Source organism: Rhinolophus ferrumequinum, chromosome 27 (genome assembly GCF_004115265.2).
Source record: "Rhinolophus ferrumequinum isolate MPI-CBG mRhiFer1 chromosome 27, mRhiFer1_v1.p, whole genome shotgun sequence".
NCBI lineage: Eukaryota > Metazoa > Chordata > Mammalia > Chiroptera > Rhinolophidae > Rhinolophus > Rhinolophus ferrumequinum.
The window spans coordinates 1,276,304-1,294,808 of NC_046310.1; the positions used below are offsets into that span (position 1 = coordinate 1,276,304).

The following is an 18,505-nucleotide window of genomic DNA, read 5'->3' on the forward strand; positions in this document are numbered from 1 at the left end:
ACCTTTTCTCTTTGGGCCATGTCCCTATGAAGCCATCAACATAAGACATAGATGAAGACCTTCTAATTCCTCCTTCAAAAGCCAAAAAAAAAAAAAAGTCATTGAAACCATGTAAAAAGTTTTAACTTATAGCAATTTAACAGCTTTCACATATTTGAGGATTCATGAATAGCACTAAAAAATAAGTGCATATGGAGAAACAGAGATCATTTTATCAAGAAAAGCAAGCAAAAAGAAACAAATCAACCTTTTGGTGTGTATGTAACATTTTTTCAGGAAAAAAGTCTGGATATTTTCGTTTATTTACATTTATCCTCAATCATTTCCCAGTTAACCCATTTCAATGGCATTTCTTAGGCTTTCTCACATCTATTACCTGAGGCTGAAGAATGAGCTTGGGGACGTGAGTATCGAGAAGACAAATGATGAGAAGAGTGTAGAAATGCAGATTCTTCCCCACTGCAATGTAAATACATTTAAGATGTTATGTTTTAGCTCTTTTAACATAAACTTTATGTCGAATGCTGAAACTAGGAACACTACCTTCACCTCTGACTGTCCGTCCTAAACTGAAAAAAGGAAGGAAGTATAAGTATAATATACTGTTGAAACCAAAGGTTGGCTGTGATTATGTCTTTATGCATTTTATGAAATACATCCATCTCCACGTCCTTGAGAGAGAAGATATGCACATCATTTTCTTTTTACAAACCTAAAAACTGAGAAATAAAAAGTGAAAGCCATCAGTGTGAAATACCTGGGTCAAATCTAAACCTGTAGAAGCTGCAGGTGTAACAAACCCTCTGGGCCTGGCCACCTGCCTTCTGGTCTCTAAGTCACATCAGGATTAGCAGAGCAAGCTACCTATCAGGGTACGGTGCTTTCTGGTAGCTTCTTCTTTCAGCCGAACCTGTTTCCAGGGGGTTAGACAGGCTAGTTCTCAAATTGGAACGACATTTGGCCCGAATTAGGTGCTTCTCTAAGTGTTACATCTGCAATGGCCTATGTGCAGTCAGGTGGATTAGTTAAGCATCCCCACCCCAATCGGCTGGGAACACAGTGGGGAACAGACCACAGGGACTTCTGCAGCCCTGACCACGTTATTTTTCAACTATGTGAATGAGTCAACTAGTGAATTCAGAGATAAACAACAGTACTGTGTTCTTACTATTTAATGAAAGCCTAACTAATGAGCTTTTCTGAAAGTAACAATGCCTTGCTTTTGAACTTGAGTAACCTCGCTCTGTCTGTCTGAAGCATATGCTCATCTGTGGCCGTGGCCTGTCCCTCTGAGCTGCACCTCACATTTTCTCCCAGTTTTGCTGGTAATCATCTGTGGGGACGGTCAGAGATACTCACACTGCCCCCCCGTCATGTTTGTCTCTATTATTCCTCCCTCTGAAACCATGTCCACCTGCTACTCTCCCTTACATCTATGATGGGAGGAGAATCCTGAACACACGCAAGGAAGTCATGAAAATACATTCACTCTTTTCTTCTTTCCCAAATCATGGCTAAGGTCCTGTAAATTCTTATGAATTGTCTCCCTTTCACATCTCCACAGGGGATTTTGATCTGGTGTAACTACTGGACAGGCTAGGAGCCAAGTGTGCAGAATAGCTACTAGAAATGTCTTTTGCTTTGCCTTCTTCCTATGTTTCTTTTTTCCTTCATACAGCCATTGTTTAGGTGCAATGACATTTGTAGATGAGATGAGAGGGTTACTAGGGTCCCAGAATGACGGTTATACAATGTCTCTTCAAGGAAAAGAACTCAGACTTCCTTCTGGGTTAGAGGAAGTTTTTCTGCTAAAAAAATGGAAGAAGGTGGCCACTCAGATGTCTGAGCAGCAGAAAAGGCGAGTCTTCCAGAGGGCCTTGAGACATTCTCCAGTGTCCGAAACACGGAAGGCTGTCCACTCAGGTTCTTAGAAATCATAATTATGGAATAATCTACTCTTCAAGTGGAAAGTTAGAGATTTTAGAGATTTCATAGTTCAAGAGTTACGACCTAGAATACCTAGTGTTTTCTAAATTTTCAAGTTGGGAAATGTCACAATGCTACCATCCCATGAAAGCACTGAGGAAGTAATATGTAGGTAGACGTCTCCCATGGGAAAAAATAGAGAGAAGCTCCTAGATCAGCAACAGTCTAACTTACCCTCTTTGTGGTAAATCTCAAGATCTACTCTGTGGTAGTTACAGAGTAGAAAGCTTAATGCAAGTAGTAAGAAAATTCACAGTAGTAAGTCAGAGGGTAAGGGGAACAAAATGCTTCCTCAACCTGTAGGAAATGCTGTAGGAAGGGGGTATAAGCACGGTGAGGGTTCCTCACACATTAGAAACCTCTCAGATGGGAGGAGTGAGTGACACCTGCAGTACAAAAGTGCACAGTCAAGTTCCTATTTTCATGCCAAGCCAACAAGTCATATAGAAAGTCTTTCAGTTTCTTACTCATAATTTTTTAAATGTATTTTTAATGGATCTGCTTGAATTTCTAAAAAACCCACAAAAGACATCAATTTTAAATTTAAAAAAATCAGATAAATTAGGGAGTCCAAAGTCAATATAAATTTTGGGTTCTAGTAAACACACATGAAAGCTGCTTACAGTATCTGCTGAAAAATATTTTAAAACATATTAATGTCTCTATCATATATTTGGGTCAGAATTATCAGGATTATGCTGATATTAAATTTTTACTTAGCTTTCAATTCAGTTCCTGATATTAACTAAAGCATTAGATAAAGATTCAATATTACAATAAATATTCTATCGTGACCTCTCAACAGCTACAGTACCGAACAAACAAAACAGGAAAAACCGCTGCAAAGATTAAGAAATCATAAAAAAATGTAGAGATCTAAACAGAATTTTAAAATGTGTCCCTGAGGACTAAGAGTTACCTATCATTTCAGCAGTCCTCAATCACAAACAAGTCACGCAGCAAATCTGGTTTTAGGCTGGTTATGTGGACGTTAGAATATATTCTCCCACTTGCCAGTGTGATTCATAAAAGCCTCTTTATGAAACATTCACTTCAGTGTAAATTTCAATTACATTTAAGTTAAAAGAGGCTTTAATGGGGTAAGCTGATTAAAACTTATTTTGTTCAAAGTCCAACTGAAATTTTAAAGACTCGAACATGATATAACCTTATTTTGATTTCATTAGTCGCGACCATGGGGAAAGGAGCATTCTGGGGTCTACCTCGCAGGGAAGCCAGAAGAGTAGGCACGGTCCGAGGGGCTCCTTCTGGTGGCATTCGCGACAGGAACTGGACGCATGTCGCTCACAGGTTCACCTACAACAGAAGGTAAAACCCCTCAAAAGGACGATTGAAGCATGTTTCCAACATTATTTCAAGAATTCTAGACCACAGATAAAAGCTTAAATTTAATCTCAATTTCCATTATTACTTATAGACAAATCATAGCATGTTTAAAGCTATCTTCTTAAATAATTTTCAAAAGGTAAAATTTTCTTTAAACTCTTCTTGAAATGTTCTGGCTTTTAATTGAGGAAAAAGGCCTAACCATAAAATAACTACAGATACTTAAAATAAAAATAAGCCTGAGTGTCTAATTTTGTTTCTTTATGGAGTACTTGATATTTTGGTAATCAGCTAAAGAGACAGAATTTCATTGGTTAATAATTAACCCATTGATATAGTTTACATTTTTGTATAAATAACTCTGGAGAAGACGCAATTGACTTTTTGCCTTTGAGACCTAGTATAATAGCTGTTGAATACTTTAAACAGTGGGCTTCACAAATGAAATCAACAAAAGCAATGTATGGAAAATTCTATGTGAAGTGTAAAAAGCTGTACAGATCTTGGTTACGATAATTACTGAAGTCATCTGACTTTACCTAATGGCCTTAGGGAAGGATCTCCACTTCCTTACAGGCATTCTTTGGTACATAATGGCTCAACACGCACAATCTGCCTTAAGCAGCTTGAGACGGAACAGATGACATCTTATTGCACAGTTCACAGACGTGTGCCTGAGATGCAGTGGGCTACTCCTGAGAGTGACATGCACTCCCCTTGACTGCATATTTTTCCCTCCTGCCTGATCTCTTTCTCTTTGAGTTTTTGGGGCAGGAGGATAGAGATGGGGAGAAATAAGGGTATTGGTGAGAAAAATACTAAAATTTGGAGCCAAGGAAAGCAGCTAAGCAGTTGGGATGCCCAATAATCACGTTTTGTGTTGGGAAGGACGGCCATTGGCAGCGGAAAAAACTGGTCCCAGAGTTATGCTGGAAGAACTTCTCTAGTGGGACAAACTTGTAACTTAGGACCATTCTTTCCCTATAGAAATAAACCTCTGGTTTTATAATGGAAGCCAGTGGAAAATTTGTTTCGTTTTAGAGAAAATGCAGGAAGATTTTTATTCTTTATTTCTAGAGGTCTTTATAATAACCCCTCTATTATTAGTTTTCTTATTATATACAATCAATAGATCATGATACTGTAACAATCACAAAACCTATTAGGTATATGTATATATATATATACATATACACACACACACACACACACACACATACACACTTTTAATATAGTTTAATGCCAAATTCAAATGGCAGATTAAAACCAAGCCATAATTTGAGTGGATTCCTGGTAACAATGTTAAAAACTCAGAATCTAATAGGGAATAAAAGCTCAGAATCTAGTAGAGATGGGGATAAAAAATGCAAAGAGAAAAAGTAAACAAACAGTTAAAGCTAAAAGTTCTACAAGATCAGGCTTCAAATGCAAGAGCCATCCTCTCCATTTTCTTTTCCTCTCCTATGTCATTTGTGTCTCATAGAGAATTTAGTGGCTTTAAATATTAAAATATTTGGGATTGATCAAGCCTACTGGCTGGAACATGAACCACTGGGAGGCTTTCCTCTAAAAGAAGCGGTGAGACGAGACAAACTCTCCCTGCTGCCTGTTGTCTGAACGCGTAAACGTAAGCGACTGGTCACCTTGTGGACACACCGCACGGGGCTGCACAAACGACGGCTTCACAACTTCAAACCACCAGAAGAGCTCTGCCATGAACACCAGGTAATTACTCTGTGAAGAGAGGTAAGAAATGGAAAGAACAATCAGGTGAAACTGGACCCCAAAATAGTGACAATTACCCATTAAAACATGGATTAGATGTATTCATCCATCACTGGAGTATATCCACTATAGGCTGTTAAACCTAGACTAGAATATTAGCGTCTGTAGGTAAAATTTACAACAACTCTTCACATTCTCTACTGTTCCAGAATGCTGGTCCGGTTTGTCTGGCAGCATTAATACCACTAACCGTGCAGAACTTGGAGGTAATGCATAAGGGGTTCTTCTTCCAAAGGTAGTATGCAAACCGCCTTTGACACTCTAAGACCGGTTATTGTTTACAAAAGAATAATTAAGCTCTTTCCAGATCCCTAAAAATTTTTCCAAAATGTAATCAGGTGTCTAGTTTAAAAATACTACATCTACGTGCTGGATAATGCTAAACTCAACAGTAAAACAAGCACTAAGTAACAGAGACTCTAGGTTGTTATGACTAATTCTTAATAAATTTGAAATATACAAAAACATTCACACAGTTTAATGTACTTATTTAGTTTTAAAAAGTTACTAATAAGGATAAGACAAAATGTCATTTGCCTTCTATTTTTAGTTGGAAATGTGAATAATTGTTAAAACAGCTTAAAATTAAAGGGATTAAGAGGGTCCTCAAGAGCCTATTTCTTCTACAAGCTTGTACCTTTAAAGGCATATATCATAAAAGCTTTAAACATGAAGAATTATTTTAATTGTAGGGCATCTGGTTAAAAACTATACATAATCTGTTTTCATAATTATTGAAATAATTATTAAAATAAATCACGTCTTTCAAATTCTGGGTATTTAGCATCTAATAAAATTGTTACTCTCAAACTGATTAATATTTGATGAGGGAGGTCTTATATTAAATTTCAGTTTTCAAAATTACCATTGGAAACAGGACTGTTTTTCAATGCCTGGCCTCCCTCCTCCCTGTTAATTATGAACGATTCCCAAGTCTCCACCCTCGTGTAGCGTTCAGCTCTCTGTTTTCTCATATTTGAGGTGGTGACTTTCAGACACCCCTCTTTTACCTGCAGTTCCAGAAGGCTATTGTGTATGGAGGCAGTGAGGGAAAGAGGAGAACCCAGGGTGTCTCAGGTTTTTGTCTTCACAAGTGATAGTACCATTTAATGAAATGGGGAGATTGTGAAGGAAGGCATCATAAGCTATCAGCGCTGAGATGCTGGCAGACCTTTCAGTGGACCTGTCGTGTAGGTGGTTGGAGTCTGGAGTGTTATGGAGAATAAGGAACAGTGGTGAACGGCATTTGGTAGGCTTCCTACTTGCAGCATTCGCTTTTACTATAAATTACCAGAATATTCAAACATTTATGTACAACACATACTATATTTTTTTAAGGAGGGTGCAGCTCACCGTGGGGATCAAACTGGCAACCTTGGTGCTATTAGCACCGCGCTCTAACCAACTGAGCCAACCGGCCACCCCCCAAACACACAGTATTTTAAGCAGTAATTAAACTTTGTGACTTTTTTATAAAAAGAAAAGCGACTGTTTTAATCCCTAAGGCTGTGTGTTGGATCCCATTACTGCTTACCTTCTCAGAAACTTTACATTCTTAATTATCTTTCTTTCTCCTGTACATTTATTCTTCCCCTCAACTGACTCCTGCCTACTTGGCTTTTAAACACGCTCAAATCTCTCCCATTGAAAACCAAATGAAGGCGTCACTCAGGACTCCTCTCCGTCCAGTTTCTGCTCGCCCCGCCTCTTCCCTCTGCACAAACTCCTCTGATGCGGGCCTTTCCTGACAACCCGCCATCCCCTCTGACTCCGCGTCCACCGGGTCCAGCACCCAGGGCATCGCCCCCCCAACACGGCAGGCGCTCAGGTCACCCGTGACTCACCATGTTGCTAAATCAGCAGCCTTCAGTCTTCGCCTCACTTGACCTCCTGCTTTCTCCCTCCCCATGCCCCTCTGCAAACCGCCACCCATGGCCGTCAGCTACCAAGTGACTCCCAACTGTGCTGAGTGCACTCACACATGCCATGGCCTTCAGAGCGTTTTCTCGTGGACATCTCAAGGTCACCTCAAGTGCCCAGAATTGAACTAGTGACCTTCCCCAGCCCTCTCATCCTCCCCGGTCTCACCTCACTGAACGGCACCACCATCCCCCTGCGCAAACAGAGACCCAGGCCTCATCCCCGTGCCCCTCCCTTCTCCCTTCCCATATCTGGTTCATCACCAAAGCCGGCAGGGCAGAGTGTGCGTCCGAAATTTTTCTGCATCCACCCACTTCTCTCCATCTTCATCATAATCACTCTGATTTCAGACTCTCTTCATCTCTTATTTAGAACAAAATTGCTTCTTTAGCTTATTAAGCCAAACAAACTTTTCAAAATGAACACACTTTCCCTGCTCTTGGGAAATGACCATGGGCTCCCAGACGTCCAAGTGGGCACCTGATTGGGTCCCTTTTTAAATTTCTCCACCTGCATCTAATGCCACATTCTACAGGGTTCCTCACCTCCCCCTCCAGACTATCAGGTCTAGAAGGACAAAGCTTATGCTCGTCATTATGTCTTCAGTGTTTAAAACAGTGCCTGGTCCGGAATAGATGGTAAATAAATATGCATTGAATAAATGCATAACAAAAAAGGCGAGCTGACAAAACATCAAATGCTGATAGGGAATATCTCTGGATAACATCACTGTGATTTATATTTTTTCTTTATATTTATCTCTACTGTATACTTTCTAAAGCCAAAGTGTAAAATTACATTGAAAGTATTGGTGCTGGTTCCCCTCTACTAGCAGTTACCTGAAAGCTGCCTGTATCTTTCGGGAAAACACTGTGTAGTGCTCAGTAACTGTCTGTTGCTAGGGAAGTAATTAGTATCTGAAGGGTCTTGGTGCTCGGGACCACTAATCACCAGAGAACTGCGAATCGGAGCCCCACATCACCTCGCACCTGTCAGAACAGCCGTCATGCAAAAGACAAAAGACAGCAAGTGCTGGCGAGGCTGTGGAGAAAAGGGACCTGTGTCTGCTAGTGGGACTGCAAATCAGCGCAGCCGCCGTGGGAAACAGTACGGAGGTTCCTCAAAACATGAAAACTAGAGCTACCTTATGACCCAGCAATCCTATTTCTGGGTATAGTCTCAAAGAAAATGAAAATAGGATCTCAGAGAGCTCTCTGCATGCCCACGTTCACTGCAGCATTATTCACAAAAGCCAAGACATGGCAGCAACGGGGGGCGGGGGGGGGACAGGGGAAGGGGCAGGGGCATCCACAGGTGAGTGGGTAAAGAAGAGGTGGTGCATACACACCATGGAATGTTATTCAGCCACAAGAAAGAAGGAACTCCTGCCACCGGCAACATGGGGGGGCCCTGAGGACACTGTGCTAAGTGAAGTCAGTCAAAGAAAGACAAATTCTGTATGACGTCACTTATATGGAGAATCTAAAAAAGCCAAACTCATGGAAACAGGGTCGAGTGAATGGTGGTTACAAGGCCTGGGGGAAAGGGAGATGGGCAGATGTTGGTCAAAGTGTGAAAACTTCCGGTTATAAGGTGGGTAAGTTCTGGGCTCCAGTGATTGTATTTACCGGTACTGTATTACATACTTAAAAGTTGCTAAAAGAGATCTTAAATGTTCTCATCCCCCCAAAAAAAGGTAATTATGTGACATGATGAAAGTGTTAATTAATGAATACTTCAACCTTACACAATGTTATATGTCAATTATATCCCAATAAAGCTGGAAAAAATATTTGAAGCACCTTGGTAAGATAATTATCCTAATAACACAATTGTACTGTTTGGCCACAAGATGTCAGCAAAGTAAGAATTTTCCCAGTAACTAAACCTTATGAAGATCATTTCTTTCTGAATTTATGGTGATTAAACAGCAATAAATCTGTTACTATATTCCAGGAATGACACCAAATCAATTTCATTTCCAAGCTCTTCTTTCCTCCTTTTAGTTAAGACAGCCATGTGGCTATATAGTAACACTCTTAAACAATGTAAACAATACAAAGTACAGATATAGAATATAGAACAAAAAGTAAAAATATGCTTTAACTCCTCTCCCCCAAATCCTAATGCCACGCTCAGAAGAAACCACTGTTAAAGTTTTTGTGTTTATCTTCTATAGACCTTTTCCCATGTATCTCCATATGTATATAGATTTACATAAAAAAGAAAAAGGATTTTTTAAAAAATGCTATATCAATTACATCAGCTATATATAATGTTTGCTGCCTGCTTTCTTCACTTAATGCCTTGGAGATTAAAAAACTAACGTCTTGGAGAGCTTCCTGTATCAGCAAAAACACCTCTAGCTCCTCCCTTCAACAGCTCAGCCGTATCACACAATATTCAGGCTGTGTCCCTGCTCCGATGAGTTGTTTCCAACCGATCACCGCCCTGGGTCACACTCATCCTGCCTTCTGTGCACTCCCAGTCTGGTTGGAACATGTCAAACTGCCCTCTGAGAGGACATGCCAGTCTCCACTGCCACACAGACGGGAAGACACAGCCCACTTCCTTCACCCACATAAATGGTTGTCATTAAAGTGAAAAGTGCACACGGGCCAGGAAACCTCTCGAAGGCTTCAAGTCTTAAAACAGTCAGTGGAAGACAAAGTTGTGGTTCCAATAACTGAGCAGAGAATGCAGACAGTGAGCAATGGCTTCTCTGTACACAATTATCTTCTTTTTTTTTTTAAATTTTATTGGGGAATATTGGGGAACAGTGTGCCTCTCCAGGGCCCACCAGCTCCAAGTCGCCATCCCCCAATCTCCAGGGCACAGCTCAGCTCCAAGTCCAGCCGCCGTCCTCAACCCCTAGTTGCAGGGGGCGCAGCCCACCATCCCCTGTGGGAACCGAACCCTCAACCCTGTTGCCGAGAGCTCGTGCTGCAACCAACTGAGCCATCTGGCTGCGACTCCGGAAGGTCAGCGGCAGCTCACTGTCTTCAATCTAGTTGTGGAGGGCGCAGCTCACTGGCCTATGTGGGAATCGAACCAGCAACCCTGTTGTTCAGAGCTCACACTCTAACCAAATGAGCCATCCGGCGGCCCCGACAACTATTTTAAATATGCCTGATTTAAGAAAATGTCTATATCTGGATCATGCTCAGACTAAGTTAACCTAAACGTCAGGGTTATATATCGTGTTTCCCCAAAAATGAGACCTAGACAGACAATTACCTCTAATGTGTCTTTTGGAGCAAAAATTAATATAGGACCTGGTCTTATATTATATTATATCCAGTCTTATAGTATAGTAAAATAAAACCAGGTCTTATATTAATTTTTGCCCCAAAAGATGCATTAGAGCTGATTGTCTGTCTAGGTCTCATTTTTGGGGAAACACTGTATTACTTATTGGAAGTCCAGGGTATACAACTTAAACAATGTAATAAATCTATGTCTCAACGTATCTAATGAGATCATTTTTTCCTTTGAGATTACAGACGTAGTATTTAAATTTTTTAACAGATAAGTGCCAGAGAAGGCATTAACAAGATAGACATGGAGCTCATGTTCCCCAACTTGTATTTTGACAGAAATGGCAAGGTAGAAAGTTAAATTAATCAAGGTTTTTCTTTTGCTACATCAGATAGTGGGGAGTGGGCAGTATTCTGGGTCAATAAAAACAGTGGTTTAGCTTAGCAATGCCTTTCCCCTTGGCTCTACCTTCTACCGTGTGGTAATCCAGGAACAGGTGAAGGACAGAGATACTGGAGAGTAAAACTTTCAAGAATCACAAGGCACCACTGTGATGGGTCCACGGCAGTGTCTGCTGAGGTCGGCACTGGAGCTGCGGTTAGGACTGAGACAAACTTGTTCCTCTCAGGCAGACGTAAAAACCTACGGTAAGACTATTTAGTCCTGAAACCTGGAAACACAAGTGGTAAACTTTGGGCAGGTGTGTGAGAGACATAAAGGGGTTCTGTGGCCAGGGCTGCGAGGAACCACCAAGGATTAATCCCTGCCATGAAATTCTGGAACAAGCAGCTGCTTTTCAACCTGCTATTCCGAAGCTGTTCTGCCTGAGCCACGTGTCTTCACCAGTAGGAGGAAAGTTCTAGAAGGAGAGGGATCCTGCTTTTGTTCACTCATTTGTCACCACCACTACTAGGTGCGCGTATGTGAGTCTTGAAAGAAGGGCAGTGGGCAGTGGCCTAGCGCTAACAGGCAGTGTAACAATATGAAGGAAGGGACAAGCAGCAAGGGAGCGGCACATACAATGGACCTTTTCAGGTGGTTCATTTCCAGACGATTGTAGCCGTTGCCTCCCTAGGTCTCGTGTCCAGTGCTGGGACCTGAGGCTCCTTCTTCCCAGACACAGTCCACAAAGCGGCTAGAAGCTGCAGGTTACCGACCGGTAGTTCTTCATGTTCCCACCACTGTGTGTTAGCATCTGAGATGCGGAATACTGAATGGCCTGGCCTGTTTTGCTAACATTAGGACAACAGATGTATTTTGTACTAGGACTGTAAGGTTAGCTTTACACTGTAAAAAAAACCTGTAGCTAACAGTGTATTAAAAAACATAAAATAAACAGAAAAAGCAAAAGCTATTTTTTTCCAAAAGCTCTTCTGACTGATATTACAGTTCATTTAAGCTTAAAGTAGCTAGACCACTTATGTATCTAATTATATGTTTTTAAACCAAATAAAGGAAAGGAGAATTATTGAATGTACCTTTATGGACGAAGCAGCATAGAGCATATCTTCCAGGGTGAAATGGCAACACTGGTTCAAATATTCTTGGCAAAATTCTTGAATCAGCTGCAGATTATACAGGCTATCAGCCAAAGACATGGTTTCTTTCAAACAAATATCTTCAAATAGGAAAAGAGAAAGGCAATGACTTGGGGTTAATTTCGATAATACATACATTTCATACCTATTTCATAATCAGCGACTTAGTACAAATACACGATTAGGTGGAATCTGTTTTAACAAACATACAGAGAAATACGGTGAGCATCATGCAGAAAGACTTAGGAACCAAGCACTACCTTACTCAACTATCCTCCTCAGGAGTATACATAAGTGTTCTTTTTAAGAAAGCCTTATTATTTATTAAATGTTGTCTTAAACATTTGTTACCATCTATCTACAGTTCAGAAATATTTCCCTGGAGCACTTACCCTCTAATCTGACAACCCCAGGACAGTAAAAATGAATGAGAGCAGCTAAAGCACAGCCATCGGTACCATCTTTCAGCAGATTTTCTACCACCGGAATGCAAGGCAGCTGCTTAAGCAATGTTTGTTCTTTCCTATAACGAGCCTACAATATAAAAAAAGAAAGAGATGAAAATAAAGAAGTACTAAACAACATACAGGAAAACTACATACCGTGGTCGAATGTTTCACGAATAAAATATGTCCAGAGAAATGAGAATTACTCACCAACACCCTTCTTTTCTAAATAACGCCAGAATTACGTGAACAAAGTGAAAAACATGGCAGCAGCACTTGCATCTTGAAGCTGGCACTTAATATAACATTGCACGGCTAATTTACATGAAATGACAGTTAGCCCAAGTATTTAACTAAAGAAGCACCAGGAACTGGTCTTGAAGACTCTGTACCCAAACCATCAGCTCAGCCCTCAGGGCCCAGGACAATTCCTCTAGGATAATGGTGGCCCCCTCTGGACTTTGGTTCTCCTAGGGAACTGCAAGAGTCCTGCTGCGGCAGAAAGAACACCCAACTTATCAAAACGGGGGCAAGGAGAAGAATCCGAGACCACCCTTAAAGGAAATTCAGGGATTAGAAACATGACTCTGAGGAACTGCAATAACACCCCCAAGACATTCTGGCTTATCATTGGCACGTTACAGAAACGCCAGTCAAGTGCAACAACGCTGCAACTGGAAAAACCCTCCCAAATGAGGTTTCATTAACCAGTAACAGAGCAAGTATAAGGGTTTTGGCTCCCCCTCAGAAAACAGGAGAGACTTTCGGTTGTTAAAGATTGCTCAGTGTGACTGGATAGACATTTATAAAACAGTTCTCTAAAAACGAGGCATGCTGTGAAACTTAGTGGGTAAGAGAACAAGCTCCCGAGACAGATAATCCAGGTTCCAACCCTGGTGCTGCCACTTACTAGCTCTGTGAGCATGGACAAGTTACTTAAACTCTCTTTTCTCAGTTTCCCCACCTGTAAAATGGGACTAACAGTACCTGTCTTCATAAGACCACTGAAGGATTAAACGAGATGCCGGACATAAAGTGCTATGTACACTACTGGGCACACAGCAGGAAATGCCTGTCACCGGCTCTCAGCTCTCCTAAAGCCGGGAAAAGCAACGCTGGAGATGTGATGATGATGCATATTCAGGTATTTTATTAGCAAAATATATGATTATATTGCTTACTGTTCTTCAAATAGTTTTTTTTTAATCAAAACTAATTTTTCTTTTAACTCCATCTAAACTGGTCATCTCTATATTTTAAAATATAATTATGAAATAAAATACTTTAGTGAGAATAAAAATAGAAAAAGAATGTACTGAAAGAGAAACATTTAATATTTGGTGGTGAAGCTAGATTTCCTTTCAATGGCAGCCACGGAAAAGCACATGTCTTCAGGAAGAAGGAGACAGTTACTCCTGTTTCTCTCTCACTGGCTACCCCAGAACAAGAACCATGGGATGTTTTCGCTCTTGAAGATTTTCAGAGAAGCTGGCTCTCGTTAACTGGTGCCGGCTAGACATCTACATTTAACAGTACGATCCAAACTCACAGAGTACCTATATTAAGAAAAAAATTACATACACGCACTATATAGATTTCTGAATTGACGATTTTTGCACAGTCCTTAGAAAACATCCTCACTTTGCTGCTAGTAGACAATTAAAAAATCAACCATAAAAAAGGGGAGAAGAGAAGGGAGGGAAGTGGAGAGAACCAGAGAAATCAACCAGTAGTGCTTCCAGCCCTAGGCTTCCTTTCTCACACTTGGTAAGCACAGTTCCAGATCCTTACACTACTTTCTTTAAGAACCAAGTAGTCCTTGGAAATCCTCCAGATTGCCTGCGCTTGCCCCCAGACTCCCCAGACCTCTAGCACTAGCCTGTTTTCAGCCTGCAGTCTGCACTGGACTGAGCTGAGCGCCCAGGGTCACGGAGAGAACTGGATTGTGTGCTTGTTCTATTGTTCTCTGCCAAGTAGCCCTCTGCACAAGTCACACACACACACACACACACACACACACACACACACACCCCTTTACTGAGCTTTAGCAGTAAACGTCTACAGCTCAGAACGACATTCAGACCCTTATGAGTGACATGCTGGAGCTGCATCAGGCAACCCAACTTTCATCTTGAAGTCGTGAGCGACTCCCGGACGGTCACGTGCAATACATGAAGCCACAGTCTCTTAGACTTGAACGTGCTATGTGCTGTGTCAACTCACTGCATGGAAACAGCCCCTGTTCTTCCCATGAGAGGAGAAATTTGGCATTTAAAAGGGGCAGCACACATTCTTTCAACATTATGTTGTATTTCTAAGTTCTATTTTTATTTCTGAGGGTGTAAAATACTTCTTAAGTGGTCTCACCCTGAGATTTAATCCTGAAAGATCAACCATTCAAGTCCAATAAGAATTGAATATAGTTTACATCCAATACTGGTAAAGATACAGAGAATCTGTTACTTTTTTATCACACACAGTATCCCCTATAATTCAGGCTGAAAAGAAAATGATTCTTTCAAAAAGATAATTTTAAAATACAAATAATTTACCATGCAATTAATATTCACTTTTACTAAAATTATTAAAACTAATGAGAATCTATATTCATACTTTTTTTAACCTAGTTACTGATGGTCTGTGAATATAGACAAGATTATATCAAAAGGATGCTTATACTTTAAATTATTTTTAAAGCTTCTAATCCAAATCTTGGATAGATTTTTTTTTTTATCGTTCTATTTTACATTAAGATCAAATACCTGAAAATCCAATGTCTATGTAGTGACTAACAGAATTACATGAAATGACTGTATCGGCAAGACAGAAACAATACTATGATTACAATTCTGGAGAGAAAATTGAAGTAGCTGGGCAAACTTACTGGAACCAGTTTCCAAAACCATTTGGAAGGAGACTTCAGAGGAAGCAGCAGAAACAAAGGGAAAGCAAGAGGTAAAGGGAAAATTCATCAGAATTATTTTCAATTAACAAGTTACAGTCAAGTTTCTGATAGTGGCATTCCAAGTCTATAGTTCCCACAACATTTTTTAAATGTTAATTAATACTTTCATTTAGAATATATAGGTTTATTTAAATTATAAATATATCCGGACAGAAATAGATGACAACCCATTAAATAAGAATCCATAAATTCACACAGATAATAGAGAGATGATAGACAGAGAACAGACTTGCTTGTAACAGAATCCTACCTAATCAGCACAGAAGAAAGGATGGAGTTAGAAAATGATCCTTTTGTGACCATCATCACAGTAAAATGGAATTCAGCTGGTATCATCAATGAATGCGAAATCTAGAGTGAGGGGAAACGCTGACGAGGGCAGGATATTTACAGTCTCAAATTACTTATTACAAAAGGAAAAATAACAACCATGCAGTCAAGAAACTAGGCAATATCTTAACTGATTCAAACTGACGTCATCTAGTGGGGCAAATGGGTACCATGTGCCTCTGGACAGAACACCACGAGAAGGACACAATTTATTACACACAGTATTCCCGTCTAAATTAAAGCACAACCTTAATCTAATTGTGAGCAAATATCAGAAAACCCCTAATTGAGGGGTATTCTATGAAAATGACCTGTATCCTTAAAAAATGTCAAGGTCATGAACAAAACTGAAAAGCGAAGGGAACTGTTTCAGTTTAAAAAAGACCAGAGATACGAAAACTAAATACATTACATAATCTTGGATTGGATCTTGTACTGGAAAAAATATATAAAGTACAATTGGGACAACTGACAAAATTGCAATGTAGGCGGTAAGTCTGATCAAAGTATCACCCTGACATTAAATTACCTGCACTGTGGCTGCGTAAGAGAATAGCTTTGTTCTTAGGATATACTTTGAAGTATTAAGGGGCAAAGGGGTGTGATGTATGCCACCTCTTCCAAATGCTTCAGAAAAACGTACATTTGTGTGTGTGTGTGTGTGTGTGTGTGTGTGTGTGTGTACATATATATACACACACGGAGAGAGAGGGGGCACGAGCAAATGTGAAATTGATGAATCTGGGTAAAGGGTAGATAGGGTTCTTCTACTTATCTTCCATTTTTTTCTCTGAAATATTTTAAAAGAAATGTTCTTAAGAAGTCCTATGAAGTCTACACCAACCCAAATCTTTGTAGAGTCTTCTGTCCAAATGCACAAGACTACTGACCTATACAGCTGGTGGAGGAATCTAATTTCTATAGCACTCTTAGGCAAAGGTTAAAACCATGCTACTAGGAAATCTAATACATCAATCTCTTCAGGACAAATCATCTTGATAAAATGCTATTTGGAGGAAAAAAATCATGGTACCATCTCTGAATTCTAAAAATGTTTAAAACGCCGAGTTCCTCCCTTAACTACACTGAATGAATGAGCTGATAAAACAACAGGGGCATTCTCCAGAACGGGGGTTCTGTGTTAGCAGTAAAGGCGAGTCAGTTACTGTGAAAGAGAAAAGGGACCAAGGAAAGAACGTAATAAGCACTGACCACAAAAGTGCACACAGGATAAATTGTAACAATAGAATGGAATCTTAAGGGAAGAATTCTAAACAAGGCAGGTCAAGTCTTCACAATTATTTAAATAAAATAGTAGTGTGAAAAAGGAAACCACGGTACATCTAAGAGTCAAACCAAATAATGCATCTGAGAATGATGTACTGTATTAGAGCATCAAGTGTCTGTTTTATATATTTATCTACATATGAAATAGACAAATAAATCAATTACATCATCACAAATTAATGTTTCCAAAAGTAGGCTCCAAAGAACACTTATTCTATGAGATATTAGTATATATCATTCATAAAGAGTTTGAAAACTGAGGATGTTTGGGAAACAGCTAGACAGGCTCCTTAACTAGGCACTGACTTGCTAAAATGAGTTGTGATATTCTTAAAAGAGCACAGACCAGGCAGCGTCTCCCAAACATGTGTGACTTCAAACCCTTTTCTCAAATAGTATCTTAGGTGCTTTTTGATGAAATGGAGTTGAACAAAAAAGTGGGTTATGGTTTTTAATTGCTAAGGTGCTTTGGTTAGGGTGGAAATTCACATGGGCGGAGGTAATCGGGCAGAGCATACACTACTCTCACTGGGAAAGTGTAGTCTATTTTGAGACCATACCTTTAAATGAAAAGCAATTAGAGCTCAGTGAATGTCTTTTCTCCAAAGGTAATTCTTTCATCCAATTACCACCGCCCTGTAGAACACCTCGCCAATATTTCTCTTTAAAAAGTGGCAAATGTTACACTGAGTACACATGTGTCTTCAATATTTTGAGAAACGAACTTGACTCTCTCTATCGTTACTATTCTAAGCTTAAGAACACAAAGCCATAAATTCAGTTCTGTCAAAACCACCCAAATGGCCCCTCGCTGTTCCCAAACGTGCCTTTTACTTGCAACTTAATGCCTGCACTTGGGTCACTCCCTGTGGCCGAGTGCCCTACTTTGCAAACACGGCCGTGACACCTGCTCAGACCCTGTCCAGGCCCACTGCCTCACGCAGGCCTTAGACGCGTCACTGCCACAGTTATCATAAACCTGCTAGTGATGTCTATCTTATCTACCTACCTACCTACCCATCCGTTCATATATACGCGTACATGGAAGTTCATGATAACCAACCTTTCGTTTTTAGTACTTTACGTTTACTAATATACTGAGAAGGGAAAATCTGAGAATCACTTTAGTAACAGAATTTAGGAGCCATTTAATCCAACCTTTAGTTTTGACAGATAAAGAACACGAGGCCCACGAGGCCGCCAGCGGCAGGACCAGTCTGACTTGACGTCACTATTCGTGCTGCCACAGCACTTTGCACAAACTCTCTAAGAGAATGAATGCTGGCCTTCATGTCACGGGCTATACCCTTTAGAGATCTTTAAAGCAGGGTTGCCAAATTTAGCAAATAAAACTACAACATATTCATGCAACTTATACCAAAAAACTATTTGTTGTTTATTTTAAATTCAAATTTAACTGGGCATCCTACTTTAGAATCAAAAGGAGTATTAGAAGCAAAGGGCAAGTTGAAAAAAAAAAAAGAGAAAATCACATTAGCAAACTGAACAAGACATTTTCTAGGCTGGCACTGCTTATAACGCCTGTCTCTTGGGACACCACCAACTCAACAATCAGAATACATCATCAGAGGACCTGATACCTAAAGCAATACCTTTGGATTTTAATTTTGGCCCAACACTAG

At 40.1% G+C, this 18,505-nt stretch overlaps 1 protein-coding gene across 4 annotated transcripts in view; it reads right to left on the minus strand.

Annotated features, from left to right (window-relative positions):
• The window catches only part of CAMSAP2 (calmodulin regulated spectrin associated protein family member 2), a 64,915-nt gene that overhangs the window by 12,329 nt on the left and 34,081 nt on the right, over nt 1-18,505 (minus strand). For 2 of the 4 annotated variants that reach the window (XM_033099463.1, XM_033099462.1), the window contains exons 5-11: nt 15,165-15,197; nt 12,227-12,368; nt 11,775-11,914; nt 4,977-5,067; nt 3,210-3,303; nt 377-459; nt 3-72 (exon numbers count right to left, since the gene is read on the minus strand). In XM_033099463.1, the coding sequence (XP_032955354.1) occupies nt 3-72; nt 377-459; nt 3,210-3,303; nt 4,977-5,067; nt 11,775-11,914; nt 12,227-12,368; nt 15,165-15,197 (653 nt within the window). The remainder of the gene's footprint in view (nt 1-2; nt 73-376; nt 460-3,209; nt 3,304-4,976; nt 5,068-11,774; nt 11,915-12,226; nt 12,369-15,164; nt 15,198-18,505) is intronic. The other 2 variants (XM_033099466.1, XM_033099465.1) reach the window with 1 other exon arrangement.